The sequence below is a fragment of the Chiloscyllium plagiosum genome, unplaced genomic scaffold, assembly GCF_037043375.1.
Source record: "Chiloscyllium plagiosum isolate Xiang-an unplaced genomic scaffold, Cpla_swu_hap1 HiC_scaffold_40, whole genome shotgun sequence".
Lineage (NCBI taxonomy): Eukaryota > Metazoa > Chordata > Chondrichthyes > Orectolobiformes > Hemiscylliidae > Chiloscyllium > Chiloscyllium plagiosum.
The window spans coordinates 15,954,234-15,972,146 of NW_028270178.1; the positions used below are offsets into that span (position 1 = coordinate 15,954,234).

At 48.3% G+C, this 17,913-nt stretch overlaps 1 protein-coding gene across 1 annotated transcript in view; it reads left to right on the forward strand.

Moving 5' to 3' along the window:
* The window catches only part of LOC148138354 (putative G protein-coupled receptor 139), a 37,318-nt gene extending 19,843 nt beyond the window's left edge, over positions 1-17,475 (forward strand). Inside the window, exon 3 of the mRNA XM_087981645.1 lies at positions 17,308-17,475. Coding sequence (XP_087837771.1) covers positions 17,308-17,475 — 168 coding nt within the window. The remainder of the gene's footprint in view (positions 1-17,307) is intronic.
* The last annotated feature ends 438 nt before the right edge of the window (positions 17,476-17,913 follow it).

Here is a 17,913-nt window from a genome sequence, read left to right on the forward strand (position 1 = left end):
GGTGTTGTACCAAGTGATATAATTGATCTGTTTTCGAGGTTGGTCATCACAAATGGAAACAGACCTGAGACTAGGAACACAATGAGGAATTGATCATTGATGGGGTGTAACAACCCCATGGGGAAGGGAATCTCGGTGTGTACTGTAAAATGAATGGGGGATTGTTACTGAAATGGGAATGGCAATTCCATGAAAAAGGAAACCAGATGAAAAAGGAAAAGGGAATCACAGAATCTCTGCACTGTGTGAGAGACCGGTTGGCCCTTATTGTCCACACCAACCCTCCGAAGTGCATCAAACCTTGACCCCATCATCCTGCATTTCACAGGGCTAGCCCAAACAGTCTGCACATCCCCAGAAACACTGTGGGTAATTTCCGATGGCCAATCCACCGAACCTACTCATCTTTGCACTGTGGGAGAAACCTGGGGCACCCAGAGGAAACCGCCCACGCAGACACAGGGATAATGTGAAACTTCACACAGACAGTTAGCGATCAACGAGCTCGATTCCCTCATTTCATCCTGCCCTGACCTCCCTTCGTTCACTGAGACACAAGAACAAAGCCGTGTTTGTATGTGTGAGAAAGGGAAGGAAAGAGAGGGAGAGAGAGAGAGCAAGAGATAGAATGTGTATGGGAGAGAGTGATATTGAGATGGCGTATGAGAGAGAGAGATCGTTAGAGTGTTTGTGTGAGAGAGGGGAGAGAGCGAGATGGATTGATATAAGAGAGAGAGAGATTGCATATGAGAGAGACCAATACTGAGATGGTGCATGTGAGTGCGGGGGGGGGGGGGGGGGGTGAGTGAAGATATAGATTGTGTATGTGTATGGGAGAGAGAGATAGACTGTGTAAGAGAGAGAGAGATTGTTGATGAGAGAGTTGGCAAAACTGTGCAGACCGAGTGTGAGATTGCGTTTGAGAAAGGAAGAAATACTGACATTATGTTTGAGAGAGATGCGGAGAAAGAGGGAGATGGAAGTGGTGCTGGAAAAGCACAGCAGGTCAGGCAACATCCAAGGAGCAGGAAAATCGACGTTTTGGCAAAGGCCCTTCATTAGGAATAGAGGCCGGGATCCTTCAGAATGGAAAGATAAATGAGAGGGCGTGCAGGGGTGTGGAGAACGTAGCATAGACGACAATTGGTAAATGGGAATGGGGATTCAGGTGATAGGTCAGAGAGGAGGGTGGGAGAAGGTAGCTAGCAGTACAATGGAGGTGGAGATGAAGGTGATAGGTCAGAGAGGAGGGTGGAGTGGATCGGTGGAAAGGATGATAGGTAGGTAGGACAATTCATGAGGGTGGTGCTGAGCTGGAAGGTTGGAGCTGGGGTGAGGTGGAGGAAGAGGAAATGAGGAAACTGGTGAAATCCACATTGATGCCATGAGGTTGAAGTGTTCCGAGGTGGAAGGGTGGTGAGGGCGCGGTGGTGGAGGAGGCCCAGAACCTGCATGACCTCTGCAGAGTGGGAGGGGGACTTGAAATGTTGAGCCACAGGGTGGTGGGGTTGATTGGTGCGGGTGTTCTGCAGATGTTCCCTAAAGCACTTTGCTAGGAGGCGTCAAGTCTCCCCAATGTAGAGGAGACCGCATCGTGAGCAACGGATACAACTTACCACATCCCCTCATCATTCCTCTTTCTACTTCGAGTCATAGAGTCCTGCAGCATGGAGACAGACCTTTTGGCCTAAACTGGGCCATGCCGACAAAAATGTCCGTCCACACTTACTCCATTTCCCCACTCTCGGCCAATATCCTAATAATCTGTTCCTATCCATGTATTGGTCCAATATGCCCTTTAAATGTTGCTAATGTACCCACGTTAACCACTTCCATTGGCATCTCATTCTATATGCGTAATTCCCACTGTGTAAAAAAGTTGCCACTCAGCTTCCCCTTTATTCTATCCCCACTAATCTTAAACTGATGCCCTCTAATACTCGCTTCTGCAACCTTGTGAAAAAGACGGGAGTGCATTCACCCAATCCATGCCTCGCATGGTCTTACACACTTCTGTGAACTCCCCCCTCAGTCACCTACACTCTAAATAATAAAATGTTCGAGCTTGTCCAACTTTCCCGATAACTTATTCCCTTCAGTCTTGGCAACGTCTCTGTAAATTTCTTCTGCACTCTTTCCAGTTTACTAACAGCCTTCCTACAACAAGGTGAGCGAAACTCGACACAATAATCCAGGTGTGGCTTCACCAACGTCCTGTACAACTGCAACATTACTCCCCAACTTCTATACTCAATGCCCTGACTGATGAAGGCCAGTGTGCCAAAAGCCTTCCTCACTGCCCTCTCTACCTGTGACTCTCCCTTCAGAGAACCGTAAACCCGAACTCCAAGGTCCCTTTGTTCCACTACACTCCTTAAGGCCCGACCAGTCACCATGAAACTCCGACCTTGATTTGACTTTTCAAAATGCAAGACAACATGCCTATCGACATTAAACTTCCTTTCCTTTTTCTCGACCCACTTCCCCAGCTGATCACGGTCCTGCTGCAGTTGCTCAGAACCTTCCTCACTATCCATGATATGGTTTATTTTAGTGACATCTGCAAACTTACTAATCATGCTTTGTCTATTCTCATCCAAATATTTATGTCGATAACAAATAGCAGTGGGCCCAGCACTGACCCCTGAGACACATCCTTCCACTATTACATCTGCTTCCTACCATCAAGACAATTGTGTATCCAATTTACCATCTCCCCATGGATTCCATCCCATCTAACCTTCCAGAGCAGCCTACCATGTGGAATCTTATCAAAGGCCTCACTGAAATCCACATAGAACACGTCTACCAGCTGCTCTCATCAACCTTCCTGGTCACTTCAAAGAACTCGCTCATATTTGTGAGGTAAGATCGCCCACACACAAATCCCTTTGTACTGAACCTTGTGCTATCCCTATCCTGAGAGTGTTCAATGTGGGCAATGCAGAGGGAGATTTACTCTGCACCTCACACCGTGCTGTTCCTATCCTGGGAGTGTTCAATTGGTACAGTGCACAGGAAGCTTTACTCTGGATCTAACCTCACTGTCTACCTGCACTAGAGATTTAGATGGGGATGATTTAAATATGGGGAGTCTGGTGAAATGGCCAGAGAACAGAAATGATGTGAGAAGTGAAGTGGTCCTTGTTGAACGTTAAACAAAATATAAGATAAACGAAATAGTCAAATGTTACGTTGGGAGCAGGAACACAGAAAGCTGCTGGTTCATTTCTGTTCCTTCACATATCTCCAAGTTTCAGATCGGGGCTTAATTACTGTCACAATGGGGAATGTCTCATAAGCAGTTTACTGTTCTGCATTAATGCATCATCAAAATTCCCGTTGCAGAGTTAGTAAATGGAGACAGCTCTTTGAATGTGATTAAAATGCAAATTCCAGAAACTGAGAACAGTGAATGCATGAGAAAATGTCACATTCCAGCAAAGTCCTCATCACCTTCTAAGCCAGCAGAGGGCGAGGACTGAAGATGCTGGAGACCAGAGTCGAAGAATGTGGTGCTGGGAAAACAGAGCAGGTCAGGCCACTTCTGATGAGCAGGATAGTCGATGTTTTGGCCGTAAGCCTTCATCAGGAATGATGCTTGTGGCCCAAGGGGACTGAGAGATATAGGGATGAGGGTTTGGAATGGGGGTGAGGGAAGGTAGCTTGGAATGTGTTAGGTAGATGAAGGTAGGGCTGATGGTGAAAAGTCGGAGAGGAGGGTGGAGGGGATAGGTGGGGAGGGTGGTGCCGAGTTAGAAGGTTGGGACTGGGATAAGGTGGGGAAGGGGAAATGGGGCAACTGTTGCCAATCACATTGATCCCCTGTGATTGGAGAGTTTTACCCTCTCTTCTTTGCAACACACAGTCCTCCACTCCCTCCACTCCAAACCCAACCTCACTGTCAAACCAGCAGACAAATGGGGGAGGGGGGGTGGGGGGGGAGTTGGGCTGTCTGCGCCAGTTTGGCAAACCGACCTCAAGACTGGTGAACCCAGGCACCAACTCACTGACACCTTCTCCTACCATCCAGCCCACCATGACCTCGCCTCCCATCACCAAGCCATCATCTCCAAGACCATCCACAACCTCGTCATCTCTGGGGATCCCCCATCCTCATAGCCCGGGGACGCCTCACTGCCCGAATCTACCTCTTACCTCAGATTCACAAACCTGACTGCCCCGGTCGACCAACTGTCTCAACCTGTTCCTTACCACTGAACATATTTCTGCATGACCTTCAAACAGTCCTGTCCCCTTTAGTTCAGGAAATCCACACCGACGTCGGGACACCACCCACACCCTCCAATTCCTCCGTGAATTTCGTTCCCCTGTCCCCTAACGCCTTGGAGATGGGCATTCATGGACATAGACAAGGATATCCAGTCCCTGTGCACATCGATCTGACATTACAAAAGCCTCAAATCCCTCTGTTTCTTCCTCTCATGCCTTCTCATCCCGAAACCTTCCACTGACAGTCTCATTCGTTTGGCTGAACTCGTCCTCACCTTAAACAATTTCTCCTTCCAATCCTCACACTTTCTCCAGATGGAAAAGGTAGTCATGGGCACCCACATGGGCCCCAGCTATGCCTGCCTCTTCATCGGGTACATGGAACAGTCCATCTTCCGCAGCTACACTGGAACCATTCCCTACCTTGTCCTCCTCTACATTGATGACTGTATCAACGCCAGGTTGTGCTTCCACGTGGATTTGAGCAGTTCATCGACTTCACCAACACCTTCCACCCCGACCTTAAGGACATCTGGACTCATCCCAGACACCACCGTCCTCTTCCAGGACCTCTCTATTTCCATTCCCAGCGACCGACCCATGACAAACCCATGTAAACCCAGAGATACCTGGACTGCACCACTAGGATCCTGCCTCCGGTAAGAATGATGCCATTTATTCCCACCTCGGCTCCCTTGAGGACCAATTCCACCACAGAAGATTCCAGATGTCCTCCATCTTCAAAGATCACAACTGCCCTCCCACGTGGTCGAAGATGCCCTCCAAAGCATCTCCTTCACTTCTCACACCACAGCCCTTGATCTCCACCCCTCCAATTGCAATAAGGACAGATCCCTCTGGACCTCACCTTACACCTCACAACTCTCTGGATGCAATGCATCATCCTCTGTCATTTCCAACACCTACAAACAGACCCCACCATCAGAGATATATTCCCCGTTCCCCTCCCCCCCATTCCATCGGCGTTTCGGACACTACCTCCACGACCCCCCTGTCAGGTCCACACACCCCAATCAACCCACCCTCCCCTGCCACTGCAAGAAGTGCAAAACCTGTGCCCACACCCCACCCCTCACCTCCATCCAAGGCCCAAAGGATCCTTGCGCATCCGACAGAAATTTACTTGCACACTACAAAACCTCATCCACTGTATCCGGTTCTCTCGATGTGGTCTCCTCCACATTGGGGAGACAGGACACCAATTGGTGGATCACTTCAGAGAACATCTCTGGGACACCCGCACCAACCCACCCCACTGCCCTGTGCCGGAACACTTCAACTCCCCCTCCCATTTCACCCAGGGCATGCAGGTCCTGGAACTCCTCTATGGTCAAATCCTAACCTCCCAACGCCTGGAGAAAGAATATCTCATTTTCCGCCTTCGGATCCTGCAACCATGCGTGATCAATGTGGATTTCACTAGTTTCCCCATTTCCCCTCCCCCGACCTTATCCCAGTCCCAAACTTCCAAATCGTCACCGCCCTCTTGTCCTTTCCTACTGTCCATCTTCCTTCCCAACTTATCCCTCCATCCTCCTCTCCGACCTATCACCATCACCCCCACTTTCATCTACCTGTCGCATCCCTCGCTACCTTCCCCCCAGCTCCACCTCCCTCCCATTTATCTCTCAGCCACCTTGGCCCACAAGTCTCATTCCTGATGAAGGGCTTTTGCCCGAAACGTTGATTATCCTGCTTCTCGGATGCTGCCTGCCCTGCTGTGCTTTTCCAGCACCACACTCTTCGAATCTTACTTTCCAAACTCCAAATATCTGAGAGACTCAAATATACAAAGATTGAATCAGCTATCTGTTTTTCAATATCAAACAACCTCAAACCCCTTGATTACATTCTAGTCTGTAACTCACTCCCTGGTATCTGTTATTCTGTATGTAAATGACCCCGAACTCTTGTGTTAAATTCTAGTCTGTAACTCACACCTGGGTATCTATTTTTCCACATATAATCTTCCCCAAACCCCTTTATTCGATATCAGTCTGTAACTCATTTCCGGATACGTATTATGCTAGGTAAATACGCACCAAAATTTTTGATTAGATTTTAGACCTGAATAAGAAGTCAGCAGGGGCATGGGGGCACGGTGGCACAGTGGTTAGATCTGCTGTCTTAAAGCATTAGGGTCCCAGGTTCGATTGTCATGCTCGGGCGAGTGCTTGCATGGCATTTGCACATTCTCCCTGTGTCTGCGTGTATTCCTCCCATAGGCCAAGGATGTGCAGGCTAGGTGAATTGGCTGTGTCAAATTGCCCGGGGTGTTAGGTGACTCAGAGGGCGATGGGTTACTTTTCAGCAGGTTGGTGTGGACAGCTTGGGCCGAAGGGTTTGTTTCCACGTTGTAAGAAATCTAATCTAATCTAATCAATGTTTTACCTACTCACTTAGCATCCCGCCATCCAACTATCTTTCTCTCAAACACTGTCCCTTGGTCACTGTGAATGTGTATCTGTCTGTTTCTCTCTCCACTCCTGCAATATCTGCAAATTGTCACGTACATCTGTTAGACGTTTTGAGTTGTTTCATGGTGTCTATGTCCCTTGTACAATCCCAGGAAGTCTTCCTCACTTTCCATGTCCCATCCCCTGGGAATAACTGGAAAATCATCGTGTTTCCTCCGAATATTTGATGACCCAATCATGTTAGCTTTCTGTGATTTGTAGTCATGGATCCAGACAATAATGCTTCATGTCTTAATAAGTACCACATTACCCGTGTAACTGACCCAACGATACAGGGCCCTAGTGAGACTGACACAAACACAGACACACACACACACACACACAGACACACACACAAGCAGACAAACACAGTGATTACATGTGCTAGCGAATCAAAGTATGTGTGCGAGAGGGATGTAGACAGTGTGAATACGCAAGAGAAATACTGTGAGTGAATGTGCGAGAGAGCGTGCATGTATGTGAAACCTGTCTCACATACCTCTGTCTCTCTCACACACAGGCGTGGTCTCTCTCTCTCTCTCCCACAGACACATACACACACAGGTACTGTCTCTATCTCTCTCTCTCTTTCTCACACACTTTTTTTTATTTCAAAAATATACTTTATTCATAAAATAATTTGATGGTCATGCCATACATATGTAAACATGTACATACAAAGATCAAACCTTATCATTTTTATACAGGTCTGTACGTTTTTTGATCATATGCCCATATAATTAGCTGAGGAGTCAGCAGAGCCCAAATGACTGCATGGGCCCCCTGTTCTTCGTTAGACAGGCAGACTTTACACAGTGGTCTTTCCCCACCGCGCCTTGGCGGCAGCTGCCCCAAGCTTCAGCGCGTCCCTCAACACGTAGTCCTGGACCATGGAATGTGCCAGTCTGCAACACTCAGTCGGGGTCAACTCCTTCAGCTGGAAGATCACCCAGAGAGCGTCCTTCACCGAGTTGGCGATCCTCCAGGCACAGTTGATGTTCGTCTAGGTGTGCGTCCCGTGGAACAGGCCGTAGAGCACGGAGTCCCGCGTCACGGCGCTGCTCGGGACGAACCTCGACAAACACCACTGCATTCCTCTGCAGACTTCCTCTGCGTAGGCACATTCCAGAAGGAGGTGTGTGACAGTCTTGTCCCCCTCGCAGCCGCTTCGAGGGCAGCGTGCGGTGCAGCTGAGAGTCCGGGCGTGCATAAAGGATCTCACAGGCAGAGCCCTTCTCACCACCAGCCAAGCCATGTCTTGGTGCTTGTTGGAAAGTTCTGGCCATACACACACACACACACACACACACACACACACACACACACACACACACACACATGAACACATAAACACACAGACACACACACACACACATTTCAGTCACAGTAATTGAGCACAGACCCTCACTGACATTATCGCTAACAAAACCTGTGTACACTGTCCATGATCTGGATTAGTGGTGCTGGAAGAGCACAGCAGTTCAGGCAACATCCGAGGTTTAGCAGTAAAATCGACGTTTCGGGCAAAAGCCCTTCATCAGGAATAAAGGCAGAGAGCCTGAGGTGTGGAGAGACAAGCTAGAGGAGGGTGGGGGTGGGGAGAAAGTAGCATAGAGTACAATAATTGAGTGGGGGAGCGGATGAAGGTGATAGGTCGGAGGGGGAGGGTGGAGTGGATAGGTGGAAAAGAAGACAGGCAGGTAGGACAAGTCATGGGGACAGTGCTGAGCTGGAAGTTTGGAACTGGGGTGAGGTGGTCGTAATTAATGGAGATGGAGAGGGGTCCAGGAAGGGGAGGAACGTGTCAGAGATGGTCCAGGTAAATTTGAGGTCAGGGTGGAAGGTGTTGGTGAAGTTGATGAATTGCTCAACCTCCTCGCGGGAGCACGAGGAGGCGCCAATGCAGTCATCCATGTAGCGGAGGAAGAGGTGGGGAGTGGTGCCGGTGCAATTACGGAAGATCGACTGTTCTATGTAGCCAACGAAGAGACAGGCATAGCTGGGGCCCATACGTGTGCCATGGCTACCCAGGAAGTAGGAGGATTACTTCCTTCAGACCAAAGGGGGCCTGTACCTGGAGCTGGACCTCTCCATCTCCATTAATGATGACCGACTTGACACTAACATTTTTTACAAACCCACCGACTCCCACAGCTACCTGGATTACACCTCTTCCCACCCTACCTCTTGCAAAAATGCCACCCCGTATTCCCAGTTCCTCTGCCTCCACCGTATCTGCTCCCAAGAGGACCAGTTCCACCACAGAACACACCAGATGGCCTCATTCTTTAGAGACCACAATTTCCCTTCCCACGTGGTTAAAGATGCCCTCCAACGCATCTCGCCCACATCCCGCACCTCCGCCCTCAGACCCCCCCCCCTCCAACCGTAACAAGGATAGAACGCCCCTGGTGCTTACCATCCACCCTACCAACCTTCGCATAAACCAAATCATCCGCCGACATTTCCGCCACCTCCAAACAGACCCCACCACCAGGGATATAATTCCCTCCCCACCCCTCTCCGCCTTCCACAAAGACCGTTCCCTCCGTGACTACCTGGTCAGGTCCATGCCCCCCTACAACCCACCCTCCGATCCTGGCACCTTTCCCCTGCCACCGCAGGAACTGCAAAACCTGTGCCCACACCTCCTCCATCCCCTCCATCCAAGGTCCTAAAGGACCCTTCCACATCCATCAAAGTTGTACCTGCACATCCACTAATATCATCGATTGTATCCGTTGCTCCCGATGCGGTCTCCTCTACATTGGGGAGACTGGGTGCCTCCTAGCAGAGCGCTTTAGGGAACATCTCCAGGACATCCGCACCAATCAACCACACCGCCCTGTGGCCCAACATTTCAACTCCCCCTCCCACTCTGCCGAGGACATGGAGGTCCTGGGCCTCCTTCACCGCCGCTCCCTCACCACCAGACGCCTGGAGGAAGAACGCCTCATCTTCTGCCTCAGAACACTTCAACCCCAGGGCATCAATGTGGACTTCAACAGTTACCTCATTTCCCCTTCCCCCCACCTCACCCTAGTTCCAAACTTCCAGCTCAGCACTGTCCCATGACTTCTCCTACCTGCCAATCTTCTTTTCCACCTATCCACTCCACCCTCCCCCCGCCTCTGTCCTATCACCTTCATCCCCTCCCTCACTCATCTATTGTACTATATGCTATTTTCTCCCCACCCCCACCCTCCTCTAGCTTATCTCTCCACCCTTCAGGCTCTCTGCCTTTATTCCTGATGATGAAACGTTGCTTTTACTGCTAAACTCGGATGCTGCCTGAACTGCTGTGCTCTACCAGCATCACTGATCCAGAATCTGGTTTCCAGCATCTGCAGTCATTGTTTTTACCCACCGTCCATGATCTTCCCAGTCTTGTGTTTGGCGAGTAAGGTGTGTGTCTATGTGTGTGTGTGTGTGTGTGTGGGGTGGGGGGGGGGGGGGGGGGGGTGGTTGGCAGGCGGTGGTGGAGCAGAGAGGAAGAAATATGGGGGTTGAGGGACAGGCTTGTGATCTATGATTCAAATTCCCAAATTCTGCCGATATTTTTGAGAAACAGAAGAAAACTTACGTGACTGAGGTCAAGTTAGACATGGCTGCATGTAGAGCAGGGGACGGAGAAACAGATAGAGACAGAGAGCCACAGGGACAGAGGGAGAGTGACAGAGAGAGAGAGAGATAGGAACAGAGATACACAGAGAGAAAGAGAGATCGAGACTTTGATTCTGAAAACCACAAGTAAAGCAGGAACAACCTGAAAGATCCACAGCAAATATTCCTCCTTCCCAGCAAGGTGTGTGTCTTGAGTGTCTACAGTCAGGTTCTTAGATTCTAGATTAGCATGGTGCTGGAAAAGCACAGCAGTTCAGGCAGCATCCGAGGAGCAGGAACGTCGATTTTCCTGCTCCTCGGATGCTGCCTGAACTGCTGTGCTTTTCCAACACCACTCTAATGTATAATCTGGTTTCCAGCATCTGAAGTGCTTGATTTTACAGAGTCAGGCTCTTAGAAGCTGGTATGGACACAATGTTTAATATATTCAAACTGCACCAACATGACTAACAAGGCTTCAAGAAGAGTTTAACCAACTGGGAATGGTAAGTCTTAACTGCCCCAGAATTAACATCTCAATGGGCAGCAAGATCCAACAAGGCTCCTGTCCTGAGAATTAACATCTCAATCACACAGAGCCCTCCTCAGGGAGCAGACTGACAGACATTGCAAAGTGTCAGAGATTGCAGGGATTGGGTTCCACAAACCCGTCACCCAGAATAAATGTGGACAAGAAACCCTCAGACTGATTCTCAAATCCTGTTCTTTTTCTCTCCCTCGAAAGTGATCTCTTTTTCTGTGTGTGTGTGTGTGTGTGTATTAATGTTTCCATGATTTGTTTGTATTTTGATGTTGCAGTGATGTTATGCAATCTATTGGGGATGCAGTTGGTGAAGGGGGGCTGCTTTTAAACCCGGGATCTGGCTGTGCAATTTTGCATCAAAGTGTTCTCGTGACTCCTTTCAATTCACTTTTTCTCTCTTTTATCTCGAGGACTGTTCGTTGGAAAAGCTGCAAATTGAAAATAGGGGCCAGGAAAACATTGAACAAGAACATCCTCCAGAGGGGGAGCTCAGGCCTGAGGCCTGTTCGCCAGGCTGCAGGCCATGGGGCCCAGGTGAGTGAAGATCTGTTTATCACCCCGAGGGTAAGTCTCCTCTGGGGGCGTGGTGGAGTTTGGACTGTAAGGACCTCTGGTTAACTGGGTCCTCTCAGAACGTGCTCCTGTCGTTTTTAAACCAGTCTTGAGGCCTGGGCCTAAAGTAACTGGGGCCTTGGGATTGTGACACAAACAGGTTAACCCACAGGATCTGGGTGGCAGGACTCACTGAGGCAGGGATTAATATCTTAAATGAGAAAATCTCTCCAAAGGCTGTGTTCTAATATCATGGTAATCTGAGAAGTGTATAGGTCAGGATGATAAAATGTGATAATCACAGTAATAAGACACAGCCTGGCCATTTCACTTGAATTCACTGAGTATTTGCAGGGTTGGGGTGGCTCTGTGTCATTCTTCCAAGTTTCTTTTGTTGAATTTTCAAACAAATAAAATCACCCCACAGGGTGAGCCATCGTTATTTAAGGGGGAGTGGGGTTGCGATAAGGATTAGAGTACAGGATTAAATCAGCCAGACAGTAAGAGTGAGATATCAGAGATGGTGAGAGTGCGAGGAGGGGAGGGGCAATGTGGTGGGGGGGAAGAGGTAGCAAGAAGGGGAACAGAACAGCAATGGGTTAAGTTTGGCATTTGCCAAACAATAGGATTGCTCGTTCTGTGTCGTCTTGGAGACACAATCAAACCCTTAACTAGCATCAGTGACACACATGCTCTGTGTGTGGTCACACTGCTGCTTGGGGTGTTGCTGTGCGTGTTTATTAATGTTTCTCGGCTGTGGTCAACGGCTCTATTGTGATTTCTGTGAATTTCGATGTTGCTGTGATGTTCTGCAATGCATTAAATATGAAATAATTAAACTGAATACAGGTTAAAGTGGGAGATTGTGAAAGGCAGAGAGATGTGGGATCTACCTGTATTTTTGATGCAACTGTTGTATTGGCTGTTCCTCCCCTCCTGATCCGGAAAGTGAAACTCAGGAAGGTGCAGAAACAGAGAGAATCAAATCATTTCTGCCGTGATGAATCATCAGACAAGAACTGGAACCAGAGAAAGACAGAGAGAGAGAGAGAAAAACAAAAATTGTCCTGTCTCCCTGTCATTCATTTACACACACGCAGAAAATAATTGTGGGGTTCAAAGTGTCTCTGGGATTTTTACCACAGAGGATGAGCTCTGGTCTGGGGTGGGGGAGACAAAGGGGCGAAAAGATGGAGGGGAGATGCTGCACAGTCTGATCCTACAGATGTTACTGCCTCCCTCTCTCACTATAGCTCCCATCTCTTCGTCTGTGCTCCCAGCTCAGTCTGTCTGTCTGTCTCTCTCTCTCTCCCTTTCTGTCTGTTTATTGCCCCCCTTCCTCCCCCGCAATGTGTCTGTTATTTTCTCTCTCTTTGTGAGTTCTCCCTCTTTCTCTGTTTTTCTGTCTCCCCGACTGGGTTATTTTTATTCTCTCTCTCTGTCTGTCTGTATCTCTCTTTCATTCCCTCATCTCCCTTGCTTTCTCTCCCTATCCCTACCTGACCCTCATCTCAGTGGCTTTCTCAAACCCATCTATCCCTCATCTCCCTTGTTTTCTCTCCTCCCCGGCTCTGTCCCTCATCTCCCTCGCTTTCTCACGCTCCCCATCTGTCCCTCATCCCCCTCCCTTTCTTTCCCCCCATCTGTCCCTCATCCCCCTCCCTTTCTTTCCCCCCATCTGTCCCTCATCTCCCTTCCTTTCTACTTCCCACCCGACATGTCCTTCGCTCCACTCCGTCTGTCCTGCTGTTCCAGTCCCTGGAGTCGATTTGGACGCAGTCCAACTTGATACTGCACGTGCTGTTAATGCAGTGGGATCTTGCTGTTCCCTGTGTCTCCCCTTGTTGTACAAATCAGTGGTCATGGGAGATAAAGCCCCTTTCTCACTGGGTGTGGTGGGGGGGGTACAGGGAAACCTGGGATCTTGCTGTGCATGCTAGCAAACACAGTGAAAAGACCAAGATCTTGTTGAAATCTGAGGTAACCCTCTTCGCTGTCCACTACACCTCCAATTTTGATGTCATCTGCAAACTTACTAACTGTACCTCTTATGCTCACATCCAAATACTTTATGTAAATGACAAAAAGTAGAGGATGCAGCAACGATCCTTGTGGCACTCCACTGGTCATAGTCCTTCAGTCTGAAAAGCAACCCTCCACCACCACCCTCTGCCTTATACCTTTGAGCCAGTGCTGTATCCAAATGGCTAGTTCTGCCTGCATTGCGTGAGATCCAACCTTTGTTAATCAGTCTCCCATGGGGAACCGGTGAGGCCACTCTTGTAATATTACGTGCAATTTTCGTTTCCTTCCTATCAGAAAGATGTTGTGAAACGTGAAAGGGTTCAGCAAAGATTTACAAGGATGTTGCTAGGGTTGGAGGATTTGAGCTAAAGGGAGAGGCTGCACAGGTAGGAGCTGTATTCCCTGGAGTGTCAAAGGCTGGGGGGGTGACCTTATAGAGGTTTACAAAATTATGAGGGGTATGGGCAGGGTAAATAGACAAAGTCATTTCCCTGGGGTCTGGGAGTCCAGAACTAGAGGGCATAGGTCTAGGGTGAGAGGGGAAAGATATACAAGAGACCCAAGAGGCAACTTTTTCACACAGAGGGGGGTACGTGTATGGAATGAGCTGCCAAAGGAAGTGGTGGAAGCTGGTACAATTGCAACATTTAAGAGGCATTTGGATGCCTATATGAATATGAAGGGTTTGGAGGGATATGGGCCGGGCAGGTAGGACCAGATTGGGTTGGGATATCTGATCGACGGGTTGGACCGAAGGGTCTGTATCCATGCTGTACATTTCTGTGACCAGTCTGCCACTGCACGCAGTCCCTTTGTCCCCACCCCTTCAGCCCAGGTGAGTGGAGTTATTCTATACAATGGGGACACAGAGGGGCCTTTATATCCAGTGAGGGAAGAGCATGGAGGAACTACTGAAAGGGAGGGTTTGGGGGTGTGTGGGAAATTAGACCATAATAGGTGGTGAGGGGGAAATGTTTGCGGCAAGTGCAATATTTTTGGGTGAGGGTGACGGGGCAAATGTTATGCGGGAATGCAAAACCTCTTGGGGGGTTGGTTGCAAAAATGCAGGGACTGGGAAAATGGGATGGGACGGCTGAATTCATAAATGGGGCAGGTTTAAAAACCTGATTAGGGCAGCAAATTGGAGGGAGACAAAATCAGGGCAATTATGTTTCCCCCACTTTTAGCCAACACCCCCGCCCCCCTGCAGCTCTGGGCTGGGACAGGGCAAAATTGTGGGGGCGTGGAAATTAGAGGTGTACCATTTGGATTGGGAGCAAAATTGAGAGATGCAAAATTTTGGGGATGGCAAGCTGAGGCAGACAAATATGGCGGGAGGGGAGAGTCTATCCGGCCTGTCAGTTTTTGGAGGGGAATAAAGCAGCACCTGGAGTGGGGCAATTAGTCAGGAGGCCTTGGGGGTTGTGGGCAGATTCGGTGGGGGCCGCAAAACTGGGGACAGATATAACATTGGTTTGAAGGTAATTGGGTGGGGACAGTATTTGGGGAAAGGGACAACCTTGGTGGAGGGGTAAAGGAGATAAATTCTGTTTCTCAGTGATGATGGAGTGACAGGGAATGGCAAGAGACTGGGATCTTGATGGGCATCCCCGTGATCAGTCTCTGCATGCACTCACTGTGTGTGTGGGACAGAATGGGGTAGTAGGGAGGAGAGGTCTCCACAGGAAGGGGGATTTACTGAGGGCCAAGTCGGGGCAAATCCTGAGGAGGCCGGGACAGGATCCACATCATTTCATTGCGGGGAGGATTGCGGTTAGGCACGATTGTTTGAAGGTCCTCATCGGATCGTGATCGTGAAGTGTCAGGGATTCTGGGACTGGGAGGAGCGGGGAGCAGTCATGGGCTCGTCCAACCATACAGACTCATTTAATCAAAGGTCAGGGAGTCTGGCTCAGTGAGGATGTGGTATGTAGGACACGGAGGGAGGTGCAGAGCGGCTTTTATGTTGAGGCAGAATGGAGAGGGAGGGTTAGGGCCAAAAGGGACACTGCACAATCTGGGAGGTTGCAAACATTCAGGGTGTGAAAAATAGGGAAGGGGTCACATAATTGAAGCAGATGAAAAACTTGGGGAAGGGCATAAAAACAGAGTGGGGGTTACAAAATGAAGGCAATTATGTTCCCACACCCCCATTTATGACCCCTCCCCCACAAATTATAACGGTGGCTGAGAGTGGGGTGTATAAGGTGGGGGGCTGCCAAATTGGAGACAGTCACAAAATCTGGGGAAGTGGGTTTTAAATTTGGGTTGAGCACATAATTGTGGAGGTTGAATATTGGGTCAAACTGGGGAGTGGATGATACGGTGTCAGCTGATGTCTATCCCTCAGTGTGCGGTGTGAATGGGTGGGCGAGAGGGTGTGACAGGGAATGGCTGGAGCGTGGGATCTTGCTGTGTCCCTCCACCTTCAGTCAAAATGCTAATGAGTATCTTCACGTGGTCACTATGTGGGGCCCACGGCGGGTTATCAGGGAGGAGTGGAGGGTGGTTAAAGTCAAGGGGGCAAAGACAGACAGCGAAAGACTGAGAGAGAGAGAGAGAGAGAGAGAAAGACAGAGACAAAAATAACAAAAAATGACAGAAAGAGACAGAGAGAGGGAGAGAAAGAAAGACACACAGAGAAAAAGACAGAGAGAAAGATAAAGAAAGAGAGAAAGTAAAAAGACAAGTAGAGACACAAAGAGAATGGGAAAAGGCAGACACACACAGAGACACAGAGAGAGAAAAATGCAGAGAGTGAAAGAAAACAGGTAGAGAGAGGCAGAGAGAGAGACAGAGATATATAGAGAGGAAAGAAAAAGAGAGATAGTCTGAGAGAAAGAAAGACAGAGAAAGGAGAAAACAAGCACACAAGCACACGCACACACACAGAAAGAGAGAGACAGAGAGAGGGAAAGGAAGAAAGACAGAGAGAGAGAGAAAGACCGACAAAGATAAAGATAGACAAAGACAAATAGATGGAGAAAGACAGATGGAGAGATCGAGAGAGAGGGACAGAGAGAATGACAGGAAGAGAAAAATAAACAGAGACAGAGCGAGCCTGTCAGAAATAATCACAAGATGTTTGCATAAAGGAACACAAATTATTTGAACCTAATAATAAAACTCAAACAAGCACGTAAAGTAAGCAAACTGAATGAATTTTAATGTTATACAAATGATTATAAGTGCATTATCTAACTGGACACACTATATTCACAGTTTAACACAAGACCAAAATACAGATGATGATAAGTTTATTGCAGAATTGAACATAAGTATCTGATAGAATTGAATTTGAGATTATGAAACAAATGTACGTCAGTCCCAGCAACGTGTCAAGGCATATTAAACGGTTTCCATTTTTCCGACAACAACGGATCTGTCAGTGCTGGGGCGTTGTTGCATCTCATGCGTTGTGTTGAAGGTGTTCATACTCAGGCCTTTGTCATTGACTGCACCAACAGCAGTCTCCCTCTGCTGGTCTCTGTCAATATTACCCATCACACACAACTCAGCAGAGTCTCCTCTCCCTCTGGGGGGTCGGGTAAGTTTTGGCGCCTATCATTTGGCCCCGCCGTTTTGGCTCCAAACTGTTTTGGCGCTGATTACTTTAGCGGTGAGCTGTTTTGGCGCCAATTGAGAATAAAAATAGTCTTGCTTGGTTAAAGAAGAGAGGATGACGAACGACCCCACCCCGATATAATTTTCTCAACTAGCAAGAGTTGATAGTCAAAGCTGTAATGATCCACTGTAGATTCAAATCTCGTTTTGTAATCATTTTCTCTTTTAACAATTGTTAATAGTCATCTACTGCCTTGATGTCTTCACATTGGAAAGCTGTAATATAATTTTCTTTCTATTTTCTTGTAGAGCCCATACCAGAAGTGCCTGAAACATACTAAGCAAGAACGACAAACCAAAATTTTCACACGATGGTTATCAATATGTATTGATGCCAAAACAGCTCAGCGCCAAAGTAATGAGCGCCAAAACAGTTTAGAGCCAAAACGGCGGGGCCAAATGATTGGCGCCAAATAGTCCCATTCCAACCCCAGGGAAATTTCAATGTTACACACACACCCACAACTCCACACTGACACACACACACATCTCCGCACTCACACACACTCTCATACACTCACATCACATCTCAGTTCTAACTGTGATGCTCCTTTATTAAGTTTATGCGGGCCTTGTTTTTTTTTCCAAAGATGCAGTAAACGACACAGACTCCAAAAAGTCTGGCTTTGAAGGGTTTTAGGGCTAGTTAGTTTCTGTCAAAAAGAGACTGCCTCAGATCTTGCGTTTGCTTTTACCTTTTGTGCCAAGGGGTGTTTAGGGGGATTATTGCAAGCATTTGGAACAGCATCATTAAATTGGGATGATCTGTTGGTTTTTCAGAGAGGTGGTTATTTGGTATTTTATGATTTTTTTTGTTTTTCATTTGGTAATCTTGTAAATAAATTCTGTTTTGTT